This window comes from Pollachius pollachius (genome assembly GCF_949987615.1).
Source record: "Pollachius pollachius genome assembly, chromosome: 1".
NCBI lineage: Eukaryota > Metazoa > Chordata > Actinopteri > Gadiformes > Gadidae > Pollachius > Pollachius pollachius.
In genome coordinates this window covers 31,076,158-31,100,008 of record NC_136934.1, presented here as the reverse complement: position 1 = coordinate 31,100,008, position 23,851 = coordinate 31,076,158, and the positions used below count along the sequence as shown (strand labels likewise).

The 23,851-nt window shown below is 46.6% G+C and overlaps 1 protein-coding gene across 1 annotated transcript; it reads left to right on the top strand.

The window, feature by feature from the left end:
• Positions 1 to 15,039: 15,039 nt before the first annotated feature.
• LOC307085523 (potassium-transporting ATPase alpha chain 1) lies at positions 15,040 to 23,458 on the top strand (the record flags this gene model as incomplete). The annotated part of the gene is made up of 23 exons (XM_079750342.1): positions 15,040 to 15,162; positions 15,313 to 15,372; positions 15,507 to 15,710; positions 15,800 to 15,913; positions 16,227 to 16,361; positions 16,454 to 16,571; positions 16,695 to 16,963; positions 17,284 to 17,362; positions 17,542 to 17,661; positions 17,906 to 18,015; positions 18,177 to 18,311; positions 18,514 to 18,706; positions 18,821 to 18,996; positions 19,502 to 19,638; positions 19,929 to 20,079; positions 20,698 to 20,866; positions 21,157 to 21,311; positions 21,726 to 21,849; positions 22,116 to 22,261; positions 22,471 to 22,604; positions 22,937 to 23,038; positions 23,234 to 23,325; positions 23,430 to 23,458. 23 exons carry the CDS (start codon positions 15,040 to 15,042, stop codon positions 23,456 to 23,458), a joined length of 3,075 nt encoding a protein of 1,024 aa, XP_079606468.1.
• Between the last annotated feature and the right edge of the window lie 393 nt (positions 23,459 to 23,851).

The window sequence follows — 23,851 nt, the reverse complement described above, 5'->3', positions numbered from 1 at the left end:
GTTTCACCTGAGCTCTTGCTTTCTGGAGCCCTGGGCTCCCACGTGCAGGAGGTGGCTCAGCTCTCAAGCAGTCCAGTGGTTGCTTTAGTTCACGTCCATCATTAGCAATGCAGGTGACACTCCAGGGGTGGAATGTTTGGATGCCCGGATGGTCAGGAGAGTTTGGTTGAGAGCGTCGCTGAAGGTCTTCCCTTCCTCCAGACAGGCTCGGATACCATTTTTGAGAGTCCTATTCAGTCTTTCCACCCCTCCATTACTCTCTGGGTGATACACTGCCGTCCTGATGTGCTTGATGGACCGCAGCGTGAGAAACTCTGCGAACTCTGCTGATGTGAATTGGGGCCCGTTATCTGTTGTGACCACACCCGGGAGGCCCCAGCGCCCAAACAGGTTGTCCAGGCAGTCGACGATGGAGTGCACGGTGATGGAGCTCAACTGGAAAACCTCTGGCCATTTCGAATGAAGATTGTGCACCACCAGCAGGTAACGGGCATGAGCAGGTGCCCCGTGAAGTTCACCGCAGATGTCGACCTGGATATGTTCCCAGGGTGAAGACGGCCAAGGGGTTGGGGTGAGAGGGGCTGTGGCGGGCTGGCCTGTTTTCCCACTCAGAAGGCAGCAGGCGCAGTTACGCACCAGCTCCTCAACGTCAGAGTCTATGTGGGGCCACCAAACTGTATCCCGGCAGCGCTGCTTTACCTTGACCACCCCAAGGTGCCCCTCATGCGCCATGTGTAGTACTCCGGACCTGAGAGTCTCTGGAATGACCGCACGGTGACCGCGAGCTAGGCACACAGCCCCCCAGCAGGAGAGCTCGTTGCGGAAGCGGTAGTAGGGAAGCAGCCTATCATCCACTTTGGCAGGCCAGCCGTCCCGGACGTAGGTGCGGAGAATCGTGAGGGCCTCATCAGCAGCTGAGGCCTGCTGCAGCTCCGCCAGGGTGACTGCTGAGCTGAGGGGCCCGTGCAGGATGTGGACCCAGTCTTCATCGCTCTCTGGGTCTGATGACACCCCACCCATCTCCTTCGTCACCGACACAGCCCTGGACAGGAGGTCGGCCACCGTGTTGGCCCGCCCAGGCACAAACTCCAGGCTGAAGTTGTACTGGTTCAGCCTGTCAGCCCACCTTAGCAGTCTCATAGGCCTGTGCCCCGAGCCTTGGGTCGCCAGCAGTGCCGTCAGCGCTTGGTGGTCTGTGCGAATGGTGAAAGCCCTCCCGTATAAATAAACATGCCAGCGTTCGCAAGCCCACAGGCAGGCCAGAGCCTCCCTCTCCCCCACCGAATACTTCTGCTCCGCTGGAGTAAGTGCTCGTGAGGCGAAAGCTACCGGGCGTTCCACCCCGTCTTGAGTCTGGGAGAGGACAGCGCCAAGCGCCACCCCGGATGCGTCACAGGTGACCAAGGTGGGCGCAGTCAGGCTGAAATGGGTCAGTGTGGGTGGGGACGTGAGCCGCTGTTTCATGACGCGCACGGCTTCATGGCAGGCCGGGGTCCAGTCCCACGCAGCCTCCTTCCTGAGCAGCCGGCGCAAGGGAGCTGTTGAATCAGAGAAGTGTGGCATGAACCTGAGATAGTAGGCGGCCATCCCCAGGAAGGAAGACAGCTGGGATGGTGACTGCGGATCTGGGAGGGACAGAATGGCTTCAGTGTGGGACTTAATCGGGGTGATGCCCTCCTTCGAGAGCCTGAAGCCCAGGAACTCAACTTCCTCAACCCCGAACATGCACTTTTCAGCGTTCAGTGTGACCCCATGCTGTTCGAAACGCTGAAAGACTTGCACCAGGCGAGCATCATGCAGTGTGGTGGAGGGTGCATGCACGACCACGTCATCCAGGTAGAAGGAGACACCCTGGATACCAGCCAGTATGAGTGACATTATCTTCTGAAAGCAGCTCGGGGCTGATGAGAGTCCAAATGCCATGCGTTTGAATCTGAAGACCCCCATGTGCGTGACAAACGCTGTAAGGTCCATGCTGGGTCGTACCAGAGGAACCTGCAGGTAGCCATTTCGTAGGTCCATCTTACTGAAGACAGTGGAGCCGTAGAAATGGCTAGTGAGTTCCTCAGCCGTAGGCAGGGGGTACTTGTCGGGGATGATGGCTTTGTTCACGTCTGTGAGGTCCACACAGAGTCGCAGTCCGCCCCCCTTTTTCTTAGCTATCACCAGGTTTGACACCCATGGCGAGGCGTCGACAGGCTCGACGACGTCTGCCCCCACCAGGCGCTGCAGCTCGGCCTCCACTGCGTCACGGAGAGCCAGAGGAATGCGCCGTAGAGGCTGGATGACAGGGCGGACTGACTGGTCAACCGTAGGCTGGTGTACAAATCCTGTCATGCGCCCCAGCCCGTTGAACAGTTGTGGGTAGCGGTCAGGCCAGGAGGTGGCGACCTGCAGGACATGCTGGCCTCTAGCATCACGCACAGCAAAACCCAGGGCAAGGAACAAGTCTAGGCCCATAATGTTGGCTCCCCTCCGGGTGATGCAGAACTTGGCGTTCGGCGCACATTGTCGCCCATATCTGACGGGAAGGCAACCCACGCCCAGAGTGGAGATGGGAGAATGGCCGTAGCCCAACAGGGGTTTAACTGCTGCTTCCAGAGGCACCTGACTGAAGAAGCGGTCATATGTGCATTCGTTCAGGATTGACACTTTGGCTCCTGTGTCCACGAGGAGCGGGATTAGAGCTGTGCCCACACGGCATGTGCAATGTTTGAAGGCAGGCTGTGAGGTCTGAACAGTGTTTATGGGGACAGCAGCAGTATCATGGGAAGCAGGGGAAGAGCGACAGCAGCGTGCAAAATGGTTCAATCTGCTGCAGTTGCGGCAACGTTTTCCCCGAGCAGGGCATGATTGATTTCTGGCAGCATGTTGAGAAGAGCCACAGTTGCTACAGCTCTTGGCCCCACTCTCCCTGGGCCCCCTGTCCACTCTCTGTATATCCAAACTGTCACTCACCCCGTCGTTTGGCCCTGCAGTCTCTGTATGATGAACTGACGGCGGTGATGACGTCATCGGGCTCCTCAACGTCAGAGTCTATGTGGGGCCATCAAACTGTATCCCGGCAGCGCTGCTTTACCTTGACCACCCCAAGGTGCCCCTCATGCGCCATGTGTAGTACTCCGGACCTGAGAGTCTCTGGAATGACCGCACGGTGACCGCGAGCTAGGCACACAGCCCCCCAGCAGGAGAGCTCGTTGCGGAAGCGGTAGTAGGGAAGCAGCCTATCATCCACTTTGGCAGGCCAGCCGTCCCGGACGTAGGTGCGGAGAATCGTGAGGGCCTCATCAGCAGCTGAGGCCTGCTGCAGCTCCGCCAGGGTGACTGCTGAGCTGAGGGGCCCGTGCAGGATGTGGACCCAGTCTTTATCGCTCTCTGGGTCTGATGACACCCCACCCATCTCCTTCGTCACCGACACAGCCCTGGACAGGAGGTCGGCCACCGTGTTGGCCCGCCCAGGCACAAACTCCAGGCTGAAGTTGTACTGGTTCAGCCTGTCAGCCCACCTTAGCAGTCTCATAGGCCTGTGCCCCGAGCCTTGGGTCGCCAGCAGTGCCGTCAGCGCTTGGTGGTCTGTGCGAATGGTGAAAGCCCTCCCGTATAAATAAACATGCCAGCGTTCGCAAGCCCACAGGCAGGCCAGAGCCTCCCTCTCCCCCACCGAATACTTCTGCTCCGCTGGAGTAAGTGCTCGTGAGGCGAAAGCTACCGGGCGTTCCACCCCGTCTTGAGTCTGGGAGAGGACAGCGCCCAGCGCCACCCCGGATGCGTCACAGGTGACCAAGGTGGGCGCAGTCAGGCTGAAATGGGTCAGTGTGGGCGGGGACGTGAGCCGCTGTTTCATGACGCGCACGGCTTCATGGCAGGCCGGGGTCCAGTCCCACGCAGCCTCCTTCCTGAGCAGCCGGCGCAAGGGAGCTGTTGAATCAGAGAAGTGTGGCATGAACCTGAGATAGCAGGCGGCCATCCCCAGGAAGGAAGACAGCTGGGATGGTGACTGTGGGTCTGGGAGGGACAGAATGGCTTCAGTGTGGGACTTAATCGGGGTGATGCCCTCCTTCGAGAGCCTGAAGCCCAGGAACTCAACTTCCTCAACCCCGAACATGCACTTTTCAGCGTTCAGTGTGACCCCATGCTGTTCGAAACGCTGAAAGACTTGCACCAGGCGAGCATCATGCAGTGTGGTGGAGGGTGCATGCACGACCACGTCATCCAGGTAGAAGGAGACACCCTGGATACCAGCCAGTATGAGTGACATTATCTTCTGAAAGCAGCTCGGGGCTGATGAGAGTCCAAATGCCATGCGTTTGAATCTGAAGACCCCCATGTGCGTGACAAACGCTGTAAGGTCCATGCTGGGTCGTACCAGAGGAACCTGCAGGTAGCCATTTCGTAGGTCCATCTTACTGAAGACAGTGGAGCCGTAGAAATGGCTAGTGAGTTCCTCAGCCGTAGGCAGGGGGTACTTGTCGGGGATGATGGCTTTGTTCACGTCTGTGAGGTCCACACAGAGTCGCAGTCCGCCCCCCTTTTTCTTAGCTATCACCAGGTTTGACACCCATGGCGAGGCGTCGACAGGCTCGACGACGTCTGCCCCCACCAGGCGCTGCAGCTCGGCCTCCACTGCGTCACGGAGAGCCAGAGGAATGCGCCGTAGAGGCTGGATGACAGGGCGGACTGACTGGTCAACCGTAGGCTGGTGTACAAATCCTGTCATGCGCCCCAGCCCGTTGAACAGTTGTGGGTAGCGGTCAGGCCAGGAGGTGGCGACCTGCAGGACATGCTGGCCTCTAGCATCACGCACAGCAAAACCCAGGGCAAGGAACAAGTCTAGGCCCATAATGTTGGCTCCCCTCCGGGTGATGCAGAACTTGGCGTTCGGCGCACATTGTCGCCCATATCTGACGGGAAGGCAACCCACGCCCAGAGTGGAGATGGGAGAATGGCCGTAGCCCAACAGGGGTTTAACTGCTGCTTCCAGAGGCACCTGACTGAAGAAGCGGTCATATGTGCATTCGTTCAGGATTGACACTTTGGCTCCTGTGTCCACGAGGAGTGGGATTAGAGCTGTGCCCACACGGCATGTGCAATGTTTGAAGGCAGGCTGTGAGGTCTGAACAGTGTTTATGGGGACAGCAGCAGTATCATGGGAAGCAGGGGAAGAGCGACAGCAGCGTGCAAAATGGTTCAATCTGCTGCAGCTGCGGCAACGTTTTCCCTGAGCAGGGCATGATTGATTTCTGGCAGCATGTTGAGAAGAGCCACAGTTGCTACAGCTCTTGGCCCCACTCTCCCTGGGCCCCCTGTCCACTCTCTGTATATCCAAACTGTCACTCACCCCGTCGTTTGGCCCTGCAGTCTCTGTATGATGAACTGACGGCGGTGATGACGTCATCGGGTCGTGCACTGCGCGGCCGAACTTGCGCGCCTCCGCTAGGGCCGTTTCCAACTGTTTTCCAATCACTACAGCATCTGCTAGTGTCATGGAGTCTGGCTCTAATAAAAGTCTCTCCCTCAGTTGGTTGCATGACGTTTTCTCTATTAACTGGTCAACTACAAGTCCATCCTCCAAAGCCCCAAAGTCACAAAGCCTAGCCAGCTCACGCAAAGCTGACACGAAGTGGGCAACGGTCTCACCCGGCTTTTGGGTCATCTGACGAAACTCGAAACGGTACATCCGCCGGCTTCTCCCAGAGCTGAAGTGCGCCTTCAAAGCGGCCGTAGCTGTGGCGTACTTATCGTCCAATAAGGTGAGCGTGGCGAGAACTCGCTGTCCCTCCTGCCCGAGACAATGGCGTAGGAGTGCACACCTCCTGGGCCTGCGCTAGGTCCGTGTGTCCCAACGCCAGCAGATAATCCTCAAATGACCGCAGCCACCGATCCCAGGGAACAGCTGGGTCGCCGGGAACCGGTAGGAAAGGTGGAGGAGGCGGCAAGGCGAGTTCAGCCAGCCTCGTTCGCCAAATATTGTGTTCGTGTAGGAGTCAATGACCACAACGTGTTGCTTCGTTCGTTGCGTTTATGGAACTGACGCACAACTTACATTTTACGACCTTGCCGTATAACACTGCTGAAAACCTTAAAGACACAGTAACCTGTCAATAGCAGTGCATAACCTACAGAGTCCAACAGGACACATTATGAAAACAAACTGCATGTTTTCAGACATAACACTAGTGTTAAGACTACAGATTGCCGCAAAGGATTCTGTATAACACGTTCCAATTGAAATGTAACCTAGAGAGTACGTTTACCATTTTGCAAAGCACTGCGGGTAGTTTCCTGTTTCGGGCACAGGTTTTATTAGCCCAAATGTTAGCCGTATTACCTAAATATGTATTTTGACATCAATTGGGCCTTCATACCGAGTTGTAACACACGTAATGGAACATACAGACAAATTACTAAACAGCGTTGTACGGATAGGCCTAGGATACAGTTTTGACTTCTTGTGGCGAGTAGCAATAAGTGTACTGTGAAAAGTGCACATTGACTAGCATCTGGTGGATAGAAAAGATAAAAGTATTTCATCTCATTTCATTGCTTTCAGGGAATTGGTTCATTCAGGTCACAAGTGTTGGGCAGACTTTTTCTGACGTAAAATAGACTTTAGTGTGCAGTCAAACAACACAACTGACCCCTTCTGATCTAGACATTTTCTTTACTTAAACATGGAAAGAAAGCCCCATCTTGCGGCAGGGCATCAAAAAATTGGTTGAACCTCATATCGCTCCTCTCCATGGAAATCTTTAGAAAAAGGCGAAAGATTTATACGATTTGATGAGAAACCTCAGTGTTACTGTTCTATGTGTTCAAATGTCGGCCCATTGTCACGTCTAATACCTTCAGTGACGTTTTTTAAACAAACAGTAGCCTATTGTTGGACTTTTGCAGTAACAATCAGAGGCACTAGTGTTAAGACTACAGATTGCCGCAAAGGATTCTGTATAACACGTTCCAATTGAAATGCAACCTAGAGAGTACATTTACCATTTTGCAAAGCACTGCGGGTAGTTTCCTGTTTCGGGCACAGGTTTAATTAGCGCAAATGTTAGCCGTATTACCTAAATATGTATTTTGACATCAATTGGGCCTTCATACCGAGTTGTAACACACGTAATGGAACATACAGACAAATTACTAAACAGCGTTGTACGGATAGGCCTACGTGTTACTGTTCTCAAGTGTAAACCCATTTTCCCGGTTAATTCCGTAAATCATGTGTTTTAAACAAACAGTAGCCTATTGTTGGACTTTAGCAGTAATAATCAGAAGCACTAGTGTTAAGACTACAGATTGCCACGAAGGATCCTTTATAATACGTTACAATTGACATTTTATTTAAAGAGTTAATTTACATTTTCGCAAAGCAATGTGGGTACTGTGCAAAGTTCTTCCTCTGCAGTTACAGGTATGTCATGGATATGTGACTTATTGATATTTCACTAAACAAATAGTGAAATAACAATGGCACATGTTATTGGACTGTACGTCAGCAGAGAGCAACCAATTGGTTTAGAGAAAAATGGTCCCGCCTCCAGGAACAAGGTGTTAGATCAACGTTTTCAGCCCTTTTTTTGTGTCAGTTTCAGAGTTTCAAAATTAATCATCGCCAGAACACTGTCACTTGACTCTAAATAAATATTCACCCTTTCAAAAGTTTTTTCTCAATGTATGAACACTGTTTGCTGAACCTTATTTACAAGGTTTCAATACCGGGAAACTAAATAATATACTGCCAAAACAGTGTAAGATTTGAAACTGCAAATGTCCTGGGTAAAATTTGTAATCTTTGAAAATCTGTTGGTAAAAATTATGAAGAAGGAAAAATAGAACAGAAAATCATGTTTTCAGATGTTTGAAACTGTTTTTCAGGCTATAATCTCTGTTTTCAATTTTGCAAAACCTTTTTTACAAGGTGTCGAGTTTTCAAACACAGACTTACAGGCCTTTGAAACTATGTTTTTCAGGTTTGAATTATGACAGGATTCTAATCCAACAACCTACATCAAGGAGGCTGAATTGTGGTAAAGGATCATCGGAGACTTGACTAGAACTCACTTAGGTGGTTGGGACCATTCCAGGTCATGCTGATCATCTGCTTTCAAGGTATTTGATTCTGTCTGTTTCTTTATTCACCCACCCAACCAAAGAAATGGAGGAGGAGGAAAATATGATTAAATTGTTTCCATTCATAATGCCTATGGGCACGTACATATGACATATTCCCCTTCCATTTATGGGTGTGCTCTTGCGCAGCATGCGTTATAACGTATTATATTGGAGCCTGTAACGACAACCCTTCATGGAAATTGAAACCAAGAATCAGTACTGCGTTATTGATGCCTCCCCAATATTTTTAAAAACAAAACTAAGATGTGAGAATGGGAAGTGGCTCACTTATCCCGATCACAAAGGATCTGTAGATTATGCTTGCCCTGCCAAAATGGCAGCTTCAGCTTCTTCTTAACAGTTCCCAACAAAATGTCCACACTCCTTATGATGACTGTTCATTCAGGAAAGCTTTCAGGAACCCTTTGTGTGGTAGTACAACACATTAGGCTGGCTCACAACCTAAATTAGACAATATGCTCCATGTGAATGCATGTCCCTAACAGTTCTAACTGTTATCAAAAAGTGTATTTTGCCAGTTGAATCTGCCATTTGCCCAGCTAGAGCGAATCAACCGGCAAAACATAATCTGTAATAACATGACTCACGTACGAGACAATATCTGTGTTGCAGGTTCACTTACAGGCCACCTTGGGGAAATGTTGGCCATTATAAACATGGTCTAGGCCACAGAAACTGCTGTACTTTTTCTCTGGAAGGGTCGAAGGTGGTTCTTCGCCGCAACCCAGCCTTCTTGCCCAAGGTCCTGTCTGACTTCCATCAGTCCCAGGTCGTAGAGCTGCAGTCCCTACCTGTCTCAGCAGTGGACCAGCTAGCACTCTGCCCGGTAAGGGCCCTGACTGAGTATATACGGCGCACTAAGCCGCTAAGAAAGTCAGACCAGCTCTTTGGGTGTTTTCACACTAGTTGCTTGGGTAGACCACTGTCGAAGTGTCGACTTTCTCACTGGGTTGTGGACACCATCCAGCAAGGTGATACCCTTTAGGGCACATCTTGCGAACAACTTGTCTCGGAGACAAGTTACGATCAACCCATCACTGATTGCACGTCTACACAGGTGTTTTATAAGTTTGGGTGTAGGCCTGGGCGTGCCGGTGTGTCTTAAAGCCTATCCACTGTCCTAAGCAGACATGATACCCCCCTACATATGGAATATGTAACAGAGTGGAGAGATGGTCTCTTCACTCAGAGAACCAGGGTTACCATGGGTAACCACACGAGGAACGTTAACCCCAACGTTCCTTGTTTGTTCCCTGAAATCTTTTGAGGATTTCCATAAACAGAACAAAAAGGCCACAGATGAAGCCATTGATGAAATCACCAGCTGGGACATACAGACTGTGATAGAAAGTTGGTTCTCCGGAGGAGAAACTCCCTTTTTAAGGAAAGTGATATTTTTTTTGTGGCCTTGTTGATAAAGGGATGGTGTTCAATGTCATAACATCTCACTAACCGGCACATCTGCTGTCACAAGCACAATATAGTTACGTTTGTGCAAGGGCATGACACTATGATCAGTGCTGACTCTGCTAGAGAGGAGACTCTTGTTTGCATACGTTAAATACTCTTATGTTCCTATTGTGTTCTAGTTTGCATTTAGAATTCTCCTGGGTCCTAGACATAATATCTCACAAAGAAATTCCACAACATTCCCATTTCCTCCTCAGTCTCTCCACCTCCCCACATTTCACATTACTAGCTAATAATCACTGCGCTGGGAATGGAGCAGATTAGATTGAATTGGTAATTTGATTACGGAGGAACTGTCATTCAGGTGTCATTCAGTCTATTAAACACAGCTTATCTCCACAGGCTTTTTACCCAGCATGCAAACCTGGTGAAGGTACAGAATGACCTTTAGTTTATAATTTGGTATTATATATTTTCTATTGATGGCTGTGAGCAGCTTATGATCTTTAAAAAAAAATGGGTTGAATCTGTATAACCATTACTCGTACATCTTAGTAGCAGCCAATGGACATAGTCCATAAAAAAAAATCACATAATTGTATGTGATTTATTTGAAGTTTACTACCATTTATCAATTAATGTCAAACCAGAATGAACCAGAATGTCATTGGTTTGAGAAACTATTGTCACTTCCTCAGTCCTTGGTCATCACTTACTCTTGGTTCCTAACCAGGGGCGTCACTAGGTTTTAAGGACAGGGGGGGCTTAGCCCCCAGGAGATGCACAAAATGTGAGCAAACGTTTAATTTCACAAACAGCTAACAAAAACTGAGAAATTGCACGTTTTGGACAGATTTAACAGAGATACTTTACTGTGCAAATGTTTTAGGCCACCATTACATTTTTAACACAGTGCAACAACAAACACAGGATGTACTGTATGTTTACAGCATTAACATCAACAAAAAGAAAAAAATCCACATAGTTACAGTGCCGTATTTAACCAATGCTTCTTATTCATTAAGAGCCCACATGTATCAGCCAAAACTGTATGCAAAAAAAAGAGCACTGTGTTCTCAGAAAGTACATCATTTTAAAATAACATGGCTACAATTGGCAGTTACTTGGTGGGTGGAAGCATCAAAGAATGTCGTCTGTTTTTAAGGGTGGCAGGGAGGCGTCTATCACTCTATTGTGATTTAGGTGCTGAAGCTCCTCTTTTTCAAATGACATGACTGCAAGACTGTGAAGTCTTTTCTGACCCATTGTTTGACGTAGCCAGGAGTGCAGCCGACTAAAGCACTAAAGGACCTTTCACACGAGCAGCTGCTTACAGGCACTGTTAGGGCAACCTGGATGGTTGACTTCAGAGAGGGAAACATGTCTGAATCAAGGAGGTTGTGCACAGTCAACATATCTTTGGGTGAACATCCAGCCTCTGTTTTCCGGGCAAGAAAGTTTCTGGCCACCAGAACCTCCTCTGTTTTCAGGTCAATGCTGTAGTGTTTTGCAAGTTCATTCAAGTGTGATTCACTCAAGAAGTTCTCAGACTTAGGACTGCATGCCTGTATGCCTCTTAGTAGCCCTGCATCTACACTGCAAAATCTTTGCTCAAGCTCACCAACCATCCTATCCACACAAGGGAAAAGTAACTCTCTTTTCAATGTGTCTGAGTTGTTCAATTCAGTGGGTGCACCTGCAGTTGTCTCCAGCACAAAATCATCCATTTTCCTCTGTTTATGCCTTGTCCTGGCACCATGTTCAGGGATACTGTGGGTGTGGCACAGGGCTTTGGTTCTCTCATAACGCTCTGTGGCAAATGCATCTGTGCGTTTGCCCTTTAGTGTGTCACACACTGCTTGTTTGCAGATGAAAGCTTCTGCCAGGTCTAAAGTCTCTTTCTGAAGGAGCTTGTGGAGTCCTTTGGTTACAGACAGAAGTGACTGAAACATCAGTAGTGCATAAACTGCTGAGAACTTATAGAGCTTTGCTCTGAGACCAACAGCTTTAGGGGATCTAATAGCAGAAAGGCACTCCAAAATGGCAGACAATGTGTCAAGAACTGCACTGATTGACCGCAGCTGACATGCCCAGCGAGTGTTTGAAAGTTGCACAAGTTCAACTGTTGTCAATCCAAGCCTTGTCTGAGCCTCCATGAACTTGTGATGATTCACTAGGGAGGTGCTGAAGAAAGAGTTAACACACTCCAACAAGCTGAAAAGCTCCACAGCCTCTGGGATGGCCTTGCAAGTATGGCATAACACCAGGTTGAGTTCATGAGCATAACAATGCACATAGATACTTTCAGGATGGAGCCTTCTAAAGTGTGCTTGTACACCTCCAGTGGTCCCACTCATGACAGCTGCACCATCATATGTTTGTGCTACACACTTAAGATCTGCAAGACCGTTGTTTTGAATCTGCTGCTGCAGCTCATTTGCCATGGACTGGGCATCAAATGATCTCATCTCTGCAAGTGCTAGGAAACGTTCCTTCACTGCCCCATCTGACACATACCTGACAAACAGCTAACTGCTCTGATTTGACATCTCTTGCCTCATCTGCCATTATGGCATAGAGTTTGGACTTTGTCATTTCAGTTACAATGACACTTGTCACTTCCTGGGCACAACAGTCAATCATCTCATTCTGGGAGGTTGCTGAGGTATAATGAGCATTTGATGGGGGTTATGTTTTTGAAGAAAAGGATCAAATTCCTTCAAAAGCTCCATGCACGCAAGAAAATTCCCTGTTTGTGCTGTCTTTTCCTTCATCATGGCCACGAAAAGGGAGTCCCTGCCTCCCTAACATAGAAGTGACTGCAACAATTTGCCTGAGATATTCCTCTTCTCTCTACTATCTCACTCACATTTGCAGAAGCTATCATCTGTGCAACGTCTCCCTGTTTTCTAGTTGCCTGGTAGCTTTTCCATGCAACAACACTGTCCTTATGTATTTGTGCAATCTCATGTTTGCCAAAGATGACTAAAGCTTTCTTCCAGTTCTTGCAACCACTACTGACCAAACTATCATGTTTGATGCTTTTGCCGAACACTCTACATGGGAAGCAGAAAGCTGTATTCTGATTGACTGAATATTCTAACCAGTTGTGCTTTTCAAACCAGCTGTGGTGAAATGCTCGCTTCTGCGTACCAAAGCTATCTTGTGGGTAGCTCTTCAGCTTTACCTGTTTGGGCCCTGTGTCTTTGTCACCTAAATCAAACCCTGTAGTGGAGTGAGATGCTGCAGCTGCTTCATCAATTTCCCTCTCTTGGTCTGTTTGCTCTCCTTCTCTCTCTGTAATATCTTGATCTTCCTCTGCCTCTTGATCCATGTCTGGATCCCCTTGCTCTCTCTGCCTTGACCTTGCCTGTTGATCTTTTTCTCCCTCCGCATCTCCTTACCCTTCAAGATACATTTAACACAATGACTTGAATTAATAACTGATCAACAAAGAGGGTAATGCCATGACTTTCATTCACAACACAATAATTGTTTACTCCCAAATATTTTGAAGTCACACAGAATATATTTTGGGCACAAATGTGACTAAAATGGTTCTAATTTTAAGCCCTGAAACCTGAAAGCCAGGTTTTTATTTGTCAAACAGGGAGCATTTGGCAATTACGTGGGACTTTCTGCTGTTAGCTGGGGGGCTGCAGCTAACTTATTGTTACTATCAGCAGTGATACTTACTCCTAATGCTGCTCTAGTCGGTTCTGTGTGCTCCGTTCCCGGTACACACACTGCAGGTACCCAGGTACCGAGTGCAACCTAGGTTGCAGGGAAAACGTGGACTGGATTTCAGTGATGTGGGCGTGCTCTATATGAACAAGTGGAATGGACTCGATAACGACTCACTGACTCTGACTCTCTACCGCTTCCATAAGGGAAACTAAGATTTATGATCACATTTAAGTTAATAATAACTGGTTATATGATTATTTATCTAAACTCAAATTCTCGCCACATTATATTGAATTTGTCGGCACTTTTTTGTAAAAAAAAATAAAAGAATAAAACATTTATTTATAAATGAACATAAAATTATTTAGGGGGGCTTAAGAATATTTTAGGGGGGCTGAAGCCCCCCTAAAATAGGCCTAATGACGCCACTGTTTCTAACACTAATGTAATGAACACAAAGTGAGTAGCAAATGAACCACCAGCTTCTGGGGAGCTTTGTTGGGGAGATCTGTAATATGAAGTTATATTATTCAATACAAAGTCATGAGTGACATTGGTCCTCCTTAACCTTCATGGTTACAGGGCTGTTTGCTTCCCTCAGTATATCAGTAGGAGAAACGTGCAACAGAAGATAAGAGATACCAAAAGACCACAGCCTACGCACTGACTCTGGTTTTACGTGTGTGTGTGTGTGTGTGTGTGTGTGTGTGTGTGTGTGTGTGTGTGTGTGTGTGTGTGTGTGTGTGTGTGTGTGTGCGAGAGAGAAGGTGTGTGTAGTCAGTTTGTGTGCTTGCTTGTGTGTGTGTGTGTGTGTGTGTGTGTGTGTGTGTGCTTACGTTTGTGTGTGTATGTAGACAGAGTGGTGAACATACTCCTGTGATTGGTACAGGTGACCTGCAGGGGTGACATTGTCACAAGCTAAAGGTACCATTTTACATAAGTATGTATGTGCGCATGTTCGCTCAAATAGGGGCGGTTCGGGATATATAAGCATTAAACTCCTAAAATATCTTGTTTCTGTCCTTTGTATGTGGGAGTGAAAGACAGGTGCCTGTGTGTGCATGTTTGTGTGAGTGTGGCAAGGAGTGGACCAAAGAGATTGCCAACATTCCGGGGAAGAACGAGGATCGCGTGCTCTGGACCTCCATCGACTTGGGAGCAGAGCGCCCCGTTGTGACCGCAACCATGACTCAAAAGGTACAAGGAGTGACATTCAGCTGTATTCTCAGAACAAGACTTTGTGTTATTCATAGAGTATGGCATTCAGGCTCGCCGCTCCCTATACGCAAGTACCTGGGGGGGCACCAAAGATTATGGTTTCTAAAAAAAAAAAAAAAAAAAAATTATTATGTTATTGAACTACAGAAAATATATAAAATAGTTATGATGAGGCCCACCGTTGTTTTCTGTTAATTGTATAACCTATCACTCAGGGCCGGCGCCCCCCCCCCCCCCCCCCTGCTCGGAAGTCCTGTCCAGGGCACAGTTTAATGTCGAGTCGCCTAGGGCACCGAAACGGTGCCCTTTCCAAGGTCAAATAATATCTGACAATTTGGCAACAGTTTTTCAGGCAGTCTAGCATTTTCTCATAAAGAGTAGCAACTTAAATAAAATCAAACTTTGCATTGTTCCATAAGTATTTGCCTCGTGATGTTTACCAGATAACTAGAAAAATTAAAAGGTCAAGATGCTTGAATGTTAAATACAAATCAGATTTTTCTGACATAATCACTCACATTTATTGTCCTAACACAGTCCTAATATTTTGTCATTTCTTGAATGGGTCTGACTGAGTGCCCTTCTCCCAATATGCCTGATATCCATCAGGACAACTATGACATGTTCGAGATGGACGGAGATGGAAAGGGTAAGAAGAGTAAGAAAGCGAAGAAGAAGGAGCGGTTAGAGGGCATGAAGAAAGAGATGGACATTGTAAGTAGAGGACGAAAAAACTGAGACTGACCCACTGACCTTCGAGCCATAAATATAATGGTGGAGGGAGAGGAAACTCCCCTCAATGCACGTGACTGCCTATACTTCGATTGGAGTCATAACAATGGACATTTATGTCGCCCCCTTCAGGATGACCATGAGATTACCATCGAAGAACTGGAGATGCGATACGATACCAGTATTAAAAAGGTAACGTTAATATGGTATTGACTTGTATTATTTACCTCCTATATATTAGATTTGTATAATTTCAATTATTTATGTTGCAATAATAAGTTTGATTCAAGTTTAATTAGTTCCGTCTTTTCTCTGTACATCCACAGGGATTAACCTCCAGTTTTGCGAGTCAGGTGTTGGAAAGAGATGGACCAAATGCACTCAGGCCCCCGAAAGGTACTCCGGAATACGTCAAGTTTGCCAGGCAGTTGGCTGGGGGACTGCAGTGTCTAATGTGGGTCGCTGCATGCATCTGCTTCATTGCTTTTGGAATTGAACTAGCGAGAGGAAACCTCGCCAGCTTTGACAATGTAAGTAAGCTGCCAGGGCTTTGGCTCAGTTTGGTTATGATTGGAGAAATGGAGCAACTGTCTTGATAATATATTTTGTGTCTCATCAGCTGTACCTGGCTATCACCCTGATATCTGTCGTGGTGGTTACTGGTTGCTTTGGTTACTACCAAGAGTTTAAGAGCACCAACATAATTGCCAGCTTCAAGAACTTGGTACCACAGGTGAGACATTTAGAGATTGAAATGACAAGAAGCAAACTCAAACTACAAAGCACTGGGTCAATCTGTGAGTGTGACAATCTCTGCCGCAAAAATACACATATTACGAAATTAATGATTAATGTATTACCAATTCATATTGGTAATTCTCCTTATAATGCCTTAATATTTCCATATTATAGGAAGTCGTTTCTGGTACACACACACACACACACACACACACACACACACACACACACACACACACTTACTTTTCTCACACTTCTGCGGCTGTCTCTCTCTCCTCTCTCCTCTCTCTTCCATGTCTCTCACCCAGCAAGCCCTGGTGATCCGCGATGGGCAGAAGAACCAGATCAATGCCATTGACCTGGTGGTCGGGGACCTGGTGGAGATCAAAGGAGGAGACAGAGTCCCTGCTGACATACGTGTCATTTTTGCCCAGGGCTGTAAGGTAAAATACATCATGATATTGAACAACATATACATAGACTTGCACGGAAGTGCTTATTCCAGTCTCTGTCTTGAATTGTGTGTGTGTTTCAGGTGGATAACTCGTCACTCACAGGGGAGTCCGAACCACAGAGCAAGACTCCTGAGTGCACTCATGAGAACCCCCTGGAGACCAGGAACATCGCTTTCTTCTCCACCACCTGTTTGGAGGGTACAGCCTTTTCTGAAACAATCCAATATATTTGAACACGCAACAGCAAAAGAGACACACTTAATCCACCCCTGTACCTCCTTAGTATTCTGTGAGTTCATCTCCCTCTGCTCCTCTCTCCAGGCGTGGCCAACGGCATCGTCATCAACACAGGGGACCGCACCATCATCGGGCGCATTGCCAGTCTGGCCAGCGGGGTGGGCAACGAGAAGACCCCCATCGCCATCGAGATTGAACATTTCGTGGACATCATCGCCAGCCTGGCCATCGCCTTCGGCTTCACCTTTTTCGTAGTGGCCATGTTCATCGGCTATGAGTTCCTGGAGGCCATGATCTTCTTCATGGCTATCGTGGTGGCATACGTGCCGGAGGGGTTGCTGGCCACCGTGACCGTGAGTGCAGGACATATGCTCTGCTCAAGATGATATCATATTATCAATGGAAGTAAAACAATCTAAAACACCAAAGTATGATGAGGCAATAACTGTAGAAAAAGATTGCATGTATACATAAAAGTATGTATATAGTATGTGCATATATGTGCATGTATAAAAATAAATAAATGTATATATATATTATCCTCTATTCAACATTCATAAAAATGTATATTGTTAATGTGCTCTAGTTCCCAGCCCAATCTAAAACTTAATCACCAAACTTCATGGCTCTCTCTCTTCCTCTCTCCCTCTCCGAATGGGCGGCCAACTTGAAGGTGTGTCTCTCTTTGACTGCCAAACGACTAGCCAGGAAGAACTGTGTGGTGAAGAACTTGGAAGCTGTAGAGACTTTAGGTATTGTATATCCAGTAGTCAGTCCCAGAGAGGACTTCTGGTTTGCCTCATATCTGCCCTTGGCTGATAACCTCCTTGTTTCTAATAAAGAGGGGCCTTTAACTCACACTTACTTTTGTGTGATGTACGTTGAATGTTTCCGATGTTTCGGGGTCTAACCTTACACGTTGTGTGTTAAGGTTCCACCTCAGTCATCTGCTCCGATAAGACGGGCACCCTGACCCAGAACAGAATGACCGTAGCTCACCTCTGGTTTGACAACCATGTCCATGCTGCAGACACCACTGAAGACCAGTCAGGTGACCAAACCCCCACCGCACAAACAAACAAACAAACAAACAAACAAACTAACTAACTAACTAACTAACTAACTAACTAACTAACTAACTAACTAACTAACTAACTAACTAACTAACTAACTAACTAACTAACACAAACATGCTGGGCTGGGAAATTAGGTATTCAGATGACAAAGTATGTATGACAACTATGATTTTGAAATCTTTTCATGTTTTATGATCGCTAATTCTCATCGGACCACAGGGCAGAGTTTTGACCAATCCTCTGAGACCTGGCGCGCTCTAGCTAGAATCGCTGGTCTGTGTAACAGAGCTGTCTTCAGACCTGATCAGGAGGGACTTCCCGTACCAAGGGTAGGAAGTAACTTTTACTGAATCACATATGTTTGCATTTTATGTTTTTATTCAATTATGTTTGCATTCAGATGTTTTTGTACAAATGCCTACACACAACACCTTGTATCTATGTACCATAGATACAAGGGTTTTACATGTGTATACCTGCATGTTCACAGAGGTTGGTGGTAGGAGACGCGTCAGAGACCGCTTTGCTGAAGTTCACGGAGCTCACCATTGGCAACATCATGGTCTACCGGGATCGCTTCAATAAAGTAGTGGAAGTGCCCTTCAACTCCACAAACAAGTTCCAGGTCAGCAACATGTTTATGACAATGGCCTTGTTAATGATTGAGAAAAATACCTCTGAACCAAACCTACATGTTTTAAACGTATAGAATCTCTGTTATCTTCTCCACTGCCATTTTTACTCTTTCCCTTCTTCCAATCATCCCTTTGTTACATACATTGCTATGATGTGTCCAATTCACTGTCTCTATAATCTCTTCGCCATAGTTGTCTGTGCATGAGCTGGAGGATCCCATGGACCTGCGCTACCTCCTGGTGATGAAGGGGGCGCCAGAGCGCATCCTAGAGCGCTGCTCCACCATTCTGATCAAGGGCCAGGAGCTGCCCATGGACGAGCATTGGAAGGATTCCTTCCAAACAGCCTACATGGACCTGGGTGGACTAGGGGAGAGAGTGCTGGGTAAGAGGGAGCCAGCGAGAGAGCGAGAGAGAGCGAGAGAGAGCGAGGGAGATGCATCTATGCAACACAAGAAAAATACAAGATGATCCCTTCCGTTCTATTTGCTGTGCATAGGTTTCTGCTACGTGTATCTCAATGAGAAAGAGTTTCCTCGCGGATTCAACTTTGACTCGGACGAGATGAATTTCACCACATCGGACCTGTGCTTTGCCGGTCTAATCTCCATGATCGACCCGCCTAGAGCCACCGTGCCTGATGCAGTGATGAAATGTCGGACAGCAGGAATCAGGGTGATTATACAGTTATATGACAAAGAAGCTAAAGTTCCTGTATGCAGGATTCAAGAGTTGTAAAGAGAGAGAGCAGAAAAAAGGGAAAGATTTGGAAACCAAACAACCCCTTAAAGTCCCCTCCTTCTCTGCTCCCTCCCTCCCTCCCAACATTTCTCCCCCATTGAGAAGTCTTACATCACATGCACTTGTGACTGATAGGCAAGATGGATTCTCCAGATCAGTCAAGGAAGGATGCTCTGATTGGTCAGAAATTATCAAGGAGCAGTCTGAAAAGGACACTCAATTAATGGCCCTTAAATCTTAACTAAAGCATCTTTAACTTTATGAGATATATCATTATATGTATCATTGAGCATTTGGGATTAAGTGGGTAACTTTACAATAAGGGCACATTAATTAACCAACCGCTTACTGGTGGCCAATAAAAAATGATTTTGATTGCATTTTACATGAATGAATTGAAAAGTTGTAAGTCTACTGGGGTTGATCTTTTGATCCTTAGGTTGTCATGGTGACAGGGGATCATCCAATCACAGCGAGGGCCATAGCAGCCAATGTTGGCATAATTTCAGAAGGCAGTGAGACCGTGGAGGACATCGCCATCCGGAAACGCATCCCTGTGGAACAAGTGAACAGGAGGTACTATTATTGATCAGAATCCCTCAAACCAAACACTAAAACTTACAGCCATGTACCCAAACATTCATCTTTAATGCTGACTATAGATAGAAAGATACCTTTTGCGAATCAAAATCCACAGTTACCACAATATATCCACACTAAAACAAATCAATACTATAATATACATGGATTATTCATGGTTATGCTATGTTGTGCTACAGCAATGATCCCACTATGGGGTTTGTAGTCCCGCTTGGGGGTCCCTCTTAAATGTGTGTGTCATTAAATGTGTGTGTGTGTGTGTGTAGTGATGCCCGTGCGTGTGTGATCAACGGAGGCCAACTGAAGGACATGAGCAGCGAGGACCTGGACGAGGCGCTGCGTAACCACCCTGAGATGGTATTCGCCAGGACCTCCCCGCAGCAGAAACTCATCATCGTGGAGAGCTGTCAACGACTGGTAGTCACACACACACACACACACACACACACACACACTCACACAGGCACACCTGACCTACACACACACATGCACACCCTCACGCACGCACACCTGCACCCACACACATGCACATGAATGCAAACACACTCAGGCACTCACAGGCACACACAAGCAAACGCACAGGCACAAGCACACAGACACACACACACACACAAAAACACACACACACACACAAACACACACAGCCACACCCTCACAGCCACACAAAGTGAGTTTTACTTTTTACTTTTCATCTCAAATTCCCAACAATTGTCATGAACTCCTTTATCCCTTTATTCTGGCTAAGTGAACCTTTTATGATTATAAAAAGATCATGTCATTTCAGAAGCAGAGTGATTGATATAACATACATTCAGAATGTAATTTATGATATAATATAGGAATATAAGCATTCATCAGGAGCTTTACCAAGGGGGTAACCCTTGTCAATTTGTGTTTTGTGCATTGCAATATATATGTATATATGTATACATATATCATATATATGTCATATATGTCATCATATATGAAACCGCCCAGGAGCAGAATGAACATCCACGTCTCTACTCCAACATGGCTGACTGAGTCTTCCCTCAGGGCTCCATCGTCGCGGTGACGGGGGACGGAGTGAACGATTCCCCCGCCCTGAAGAAGGCCGACATCGGCATTGCCATGGGGATTGCTGGGTCGGACGCCGCCAAGAATGCTGCCGACATGATCCTGTTGGACGACAACTTTGCATCCATCGTCACCGGAGTGGAGCAGGGTGAGAGAGAGAGAGAGAGAGAGAGAGAGAGAGAGAATATTAGGGGTTAATATTGTTCTTTTGAAAGTTCAAAGAAAAACGATTTTGACTTATTGACCAAACAAGAAGTGCCAGTATTTTGTAACTGGGGGAGGAAGGGGGAGAGCATAAAAGAGTGCAAGAGGGTTTCAGTTGGAAACCAGACAACCCCAAAAAGATGTTGTTCAGCCCTTACAGAGACAGGCACTGTAATAGCTGACAGATAGCTATGTAACTTCTAACCAATCACACTTCTTTGTGACTGCCTGCAGGCCGCCTCATTTTTGACAACCTGAAGAAGTCCATCGCCTACACACTGACCAAGAACATCCCAGAGCTCACGCCCTATCTGATCTACATCACCGTCAGCGTGCCACTTCCTCTGGGCTGCATCACCATCCTGTTCATCGAGCTGGCCACCGACATCGTGAGTCAAAATGTCATCACTAGGGTCATGATAGCCTCTTCACACAGGTGTCGCTAATAGGACTAGTTATGGGCCTGCTATGTACCAGGACCTATCTAAACTGGCTAAATCTACCAAATCTGCCCTGATACATTAAAGGAGCAGACCCAGAATTACATTTGGGGTGGTGAGATCTGTGTTTGTCCAATGATGAGGCATCTGTTAAGTGCTCTGTTACCCTCATTCTGAATCAAGGGAATCACCTTGTGAAAGCAAGCATATTTCATACTTTTCATTGCCGTATTATCATTTATCTTCCCACTTGTTTTTCTAGGCTCTTCTCACTTGCCATTTGAGAATATCTGCTTCCTCACGCTGGGCAAACAATCGTCCTGCTTCTTCATTCTGTTTTAAAAACGTTTTTTTTCTCGCCAGTACCCTTCAGTCTCGCTGGCCTATGAGAAGGCAGAGAGTGACATCATGAACCTGAAGCCCAGGAACCCTCGGCGAGACAGGCTGGTGAACGAGGCTTTGGCCGCCTACTCCTATTTTCAGATCGGTGAGTCCAGCTCCGGCACCGGCCCCACTGTGGGCCGGTGGTTGTGTCTGCATCACTTCACTAAATGTTTTTAGTTCGAAAATATTTCATAAGGATTGCTGTATGTCTCACTATACCAGGATAGATCATGTTTTCAACATTATATCAACTATGTAAGCTCTGTGTGCTTTTTTCCTGTGTCTTCACAGGAACAAACTGAATGGCTTAAGGTTGCACATATGATTAAGGATCTGTATATCTGTACTTTCTGTGTACTCTGTGTTCAGGTGCTATTCAGTCCTTTGCAGGCTTCACAGACTACTTTTCCGCCATGGCCCAGGAGGGCTGGTACCCACTGATGTGTGTGGGCCTCCGTGCTCATTGGGAGAATGTCCACCTGCAAGACATGCAGGACAGCTATGGACAGGAATGGGTTAGTGGGTGCACGCACATACACACACACACACACACACACACACACACACACACACACACACACACACACAAACACACACTCACACACACACATACATACACACATTTAAGATTCTGTGGAATAAATTATTGTTATTGCACACACACAGACATCCATAATTTATATTTTATATCATTATACCAATTTAAATGGTCTCTTGGGTTCAGACGTTTGGTCAGAGGCTGTACCAGCAGTACACGTGCTACACCGTGTTCTTCGTCAGCATAGAAATCTGCCAGATCTCCGACGTGCTCATCAGGAAGACCCGCCGTCTCTCCGTCTTCCAGCAGGGGTTCTTCAGGTCAGTAGCAGCATCCCCCCACCATGGGGAGATGGGGGGTGGACTATATTGGGAGGGCTGGACGGAGGGTTATGGGTGCTCTGTAGAGCAGCTGATTCTGCATCACCCTTCAATTGATGTTCTCTTCTTGTTCAGTTTTTATGATGTATATATTTATATTTTTTATATTTTGCCAGCTTTCATTCATATATTTAAATATGTTTTGCACCTGGTCAAATACTGTTAAACTATAAGCCATTAAAATTTCATTACTTCCCCTTTCGGGAATAATCAACATTATAAAATACAGACAGAAATAATCTGATTGGAGGTAATCTAATGTGTGTGTGTAGGAACAAAGTCCTGGTCTCTGCCATCGTCTTCCAGCTGTTATTGGGTAACCTTCTATGTTACTGTCCAGGAATGCCCAACATCTTCAACTTCATGCCCATCAGGTAACGTTCCACAATGGGGATTCAGTACAGAGAACTGAACTGTGGTGTGAAGAGAATACAGTAGATCTTATCAAAGAGCTGCATCACATTTGTATACACCTCCTGCGGTTCTCCATAGTAAAATGTACCATATTGTTTAGAGTCGGTAAGGACTCTACAATGGACTTGGTCATATTCATATGCATCTCATTCCAGGGTCCAATGGTGGTTCGTCCCAGTTCCCTATGGAATACTCATCTTTGTGTATGACGAGATCAGAAAGTTAGGTGTCCGGAGAAATCCAGGAAGTAAGCGAAGTGTACTGATCCATATGCATGAATTTTACAACGTAAGCCTCTATCTTTCACCATATGGACTCCCTACATCCATGATTGTGTTTGATGTCTTTCAGGTTGGTGGGATAAAGAGTTATACTACTGAGATGGAAGCTGTTCAACTCATTCCTCTAAACCAAATATATCTTCCCAAACATCCAATAATGTTTTGCCTCTTATCCAAACCCTTCTCTAAAATGTTTCTGTAGTGTGATAACGACAAACTATATAAACTTGCATACATTCCAAAGTCTCTTAGAATGGTACTTGGAATGAGAACTAAAATCCCTGGAATTCATCCTCAATGTGTTCCATGAGTGCTAATAAATCAATGTTTTTAACAACTTTTTCTCGTCATTTATTGAACTCATATCATGAAATACCTTTGTTTAACTTTCAATACACATACATTTATTATGATGATAAATACTGCTTACAAAAGACTGAGGCACTATGACTTCATACTAACTATTTAAGGAGCAGATGAATGAATTACTTA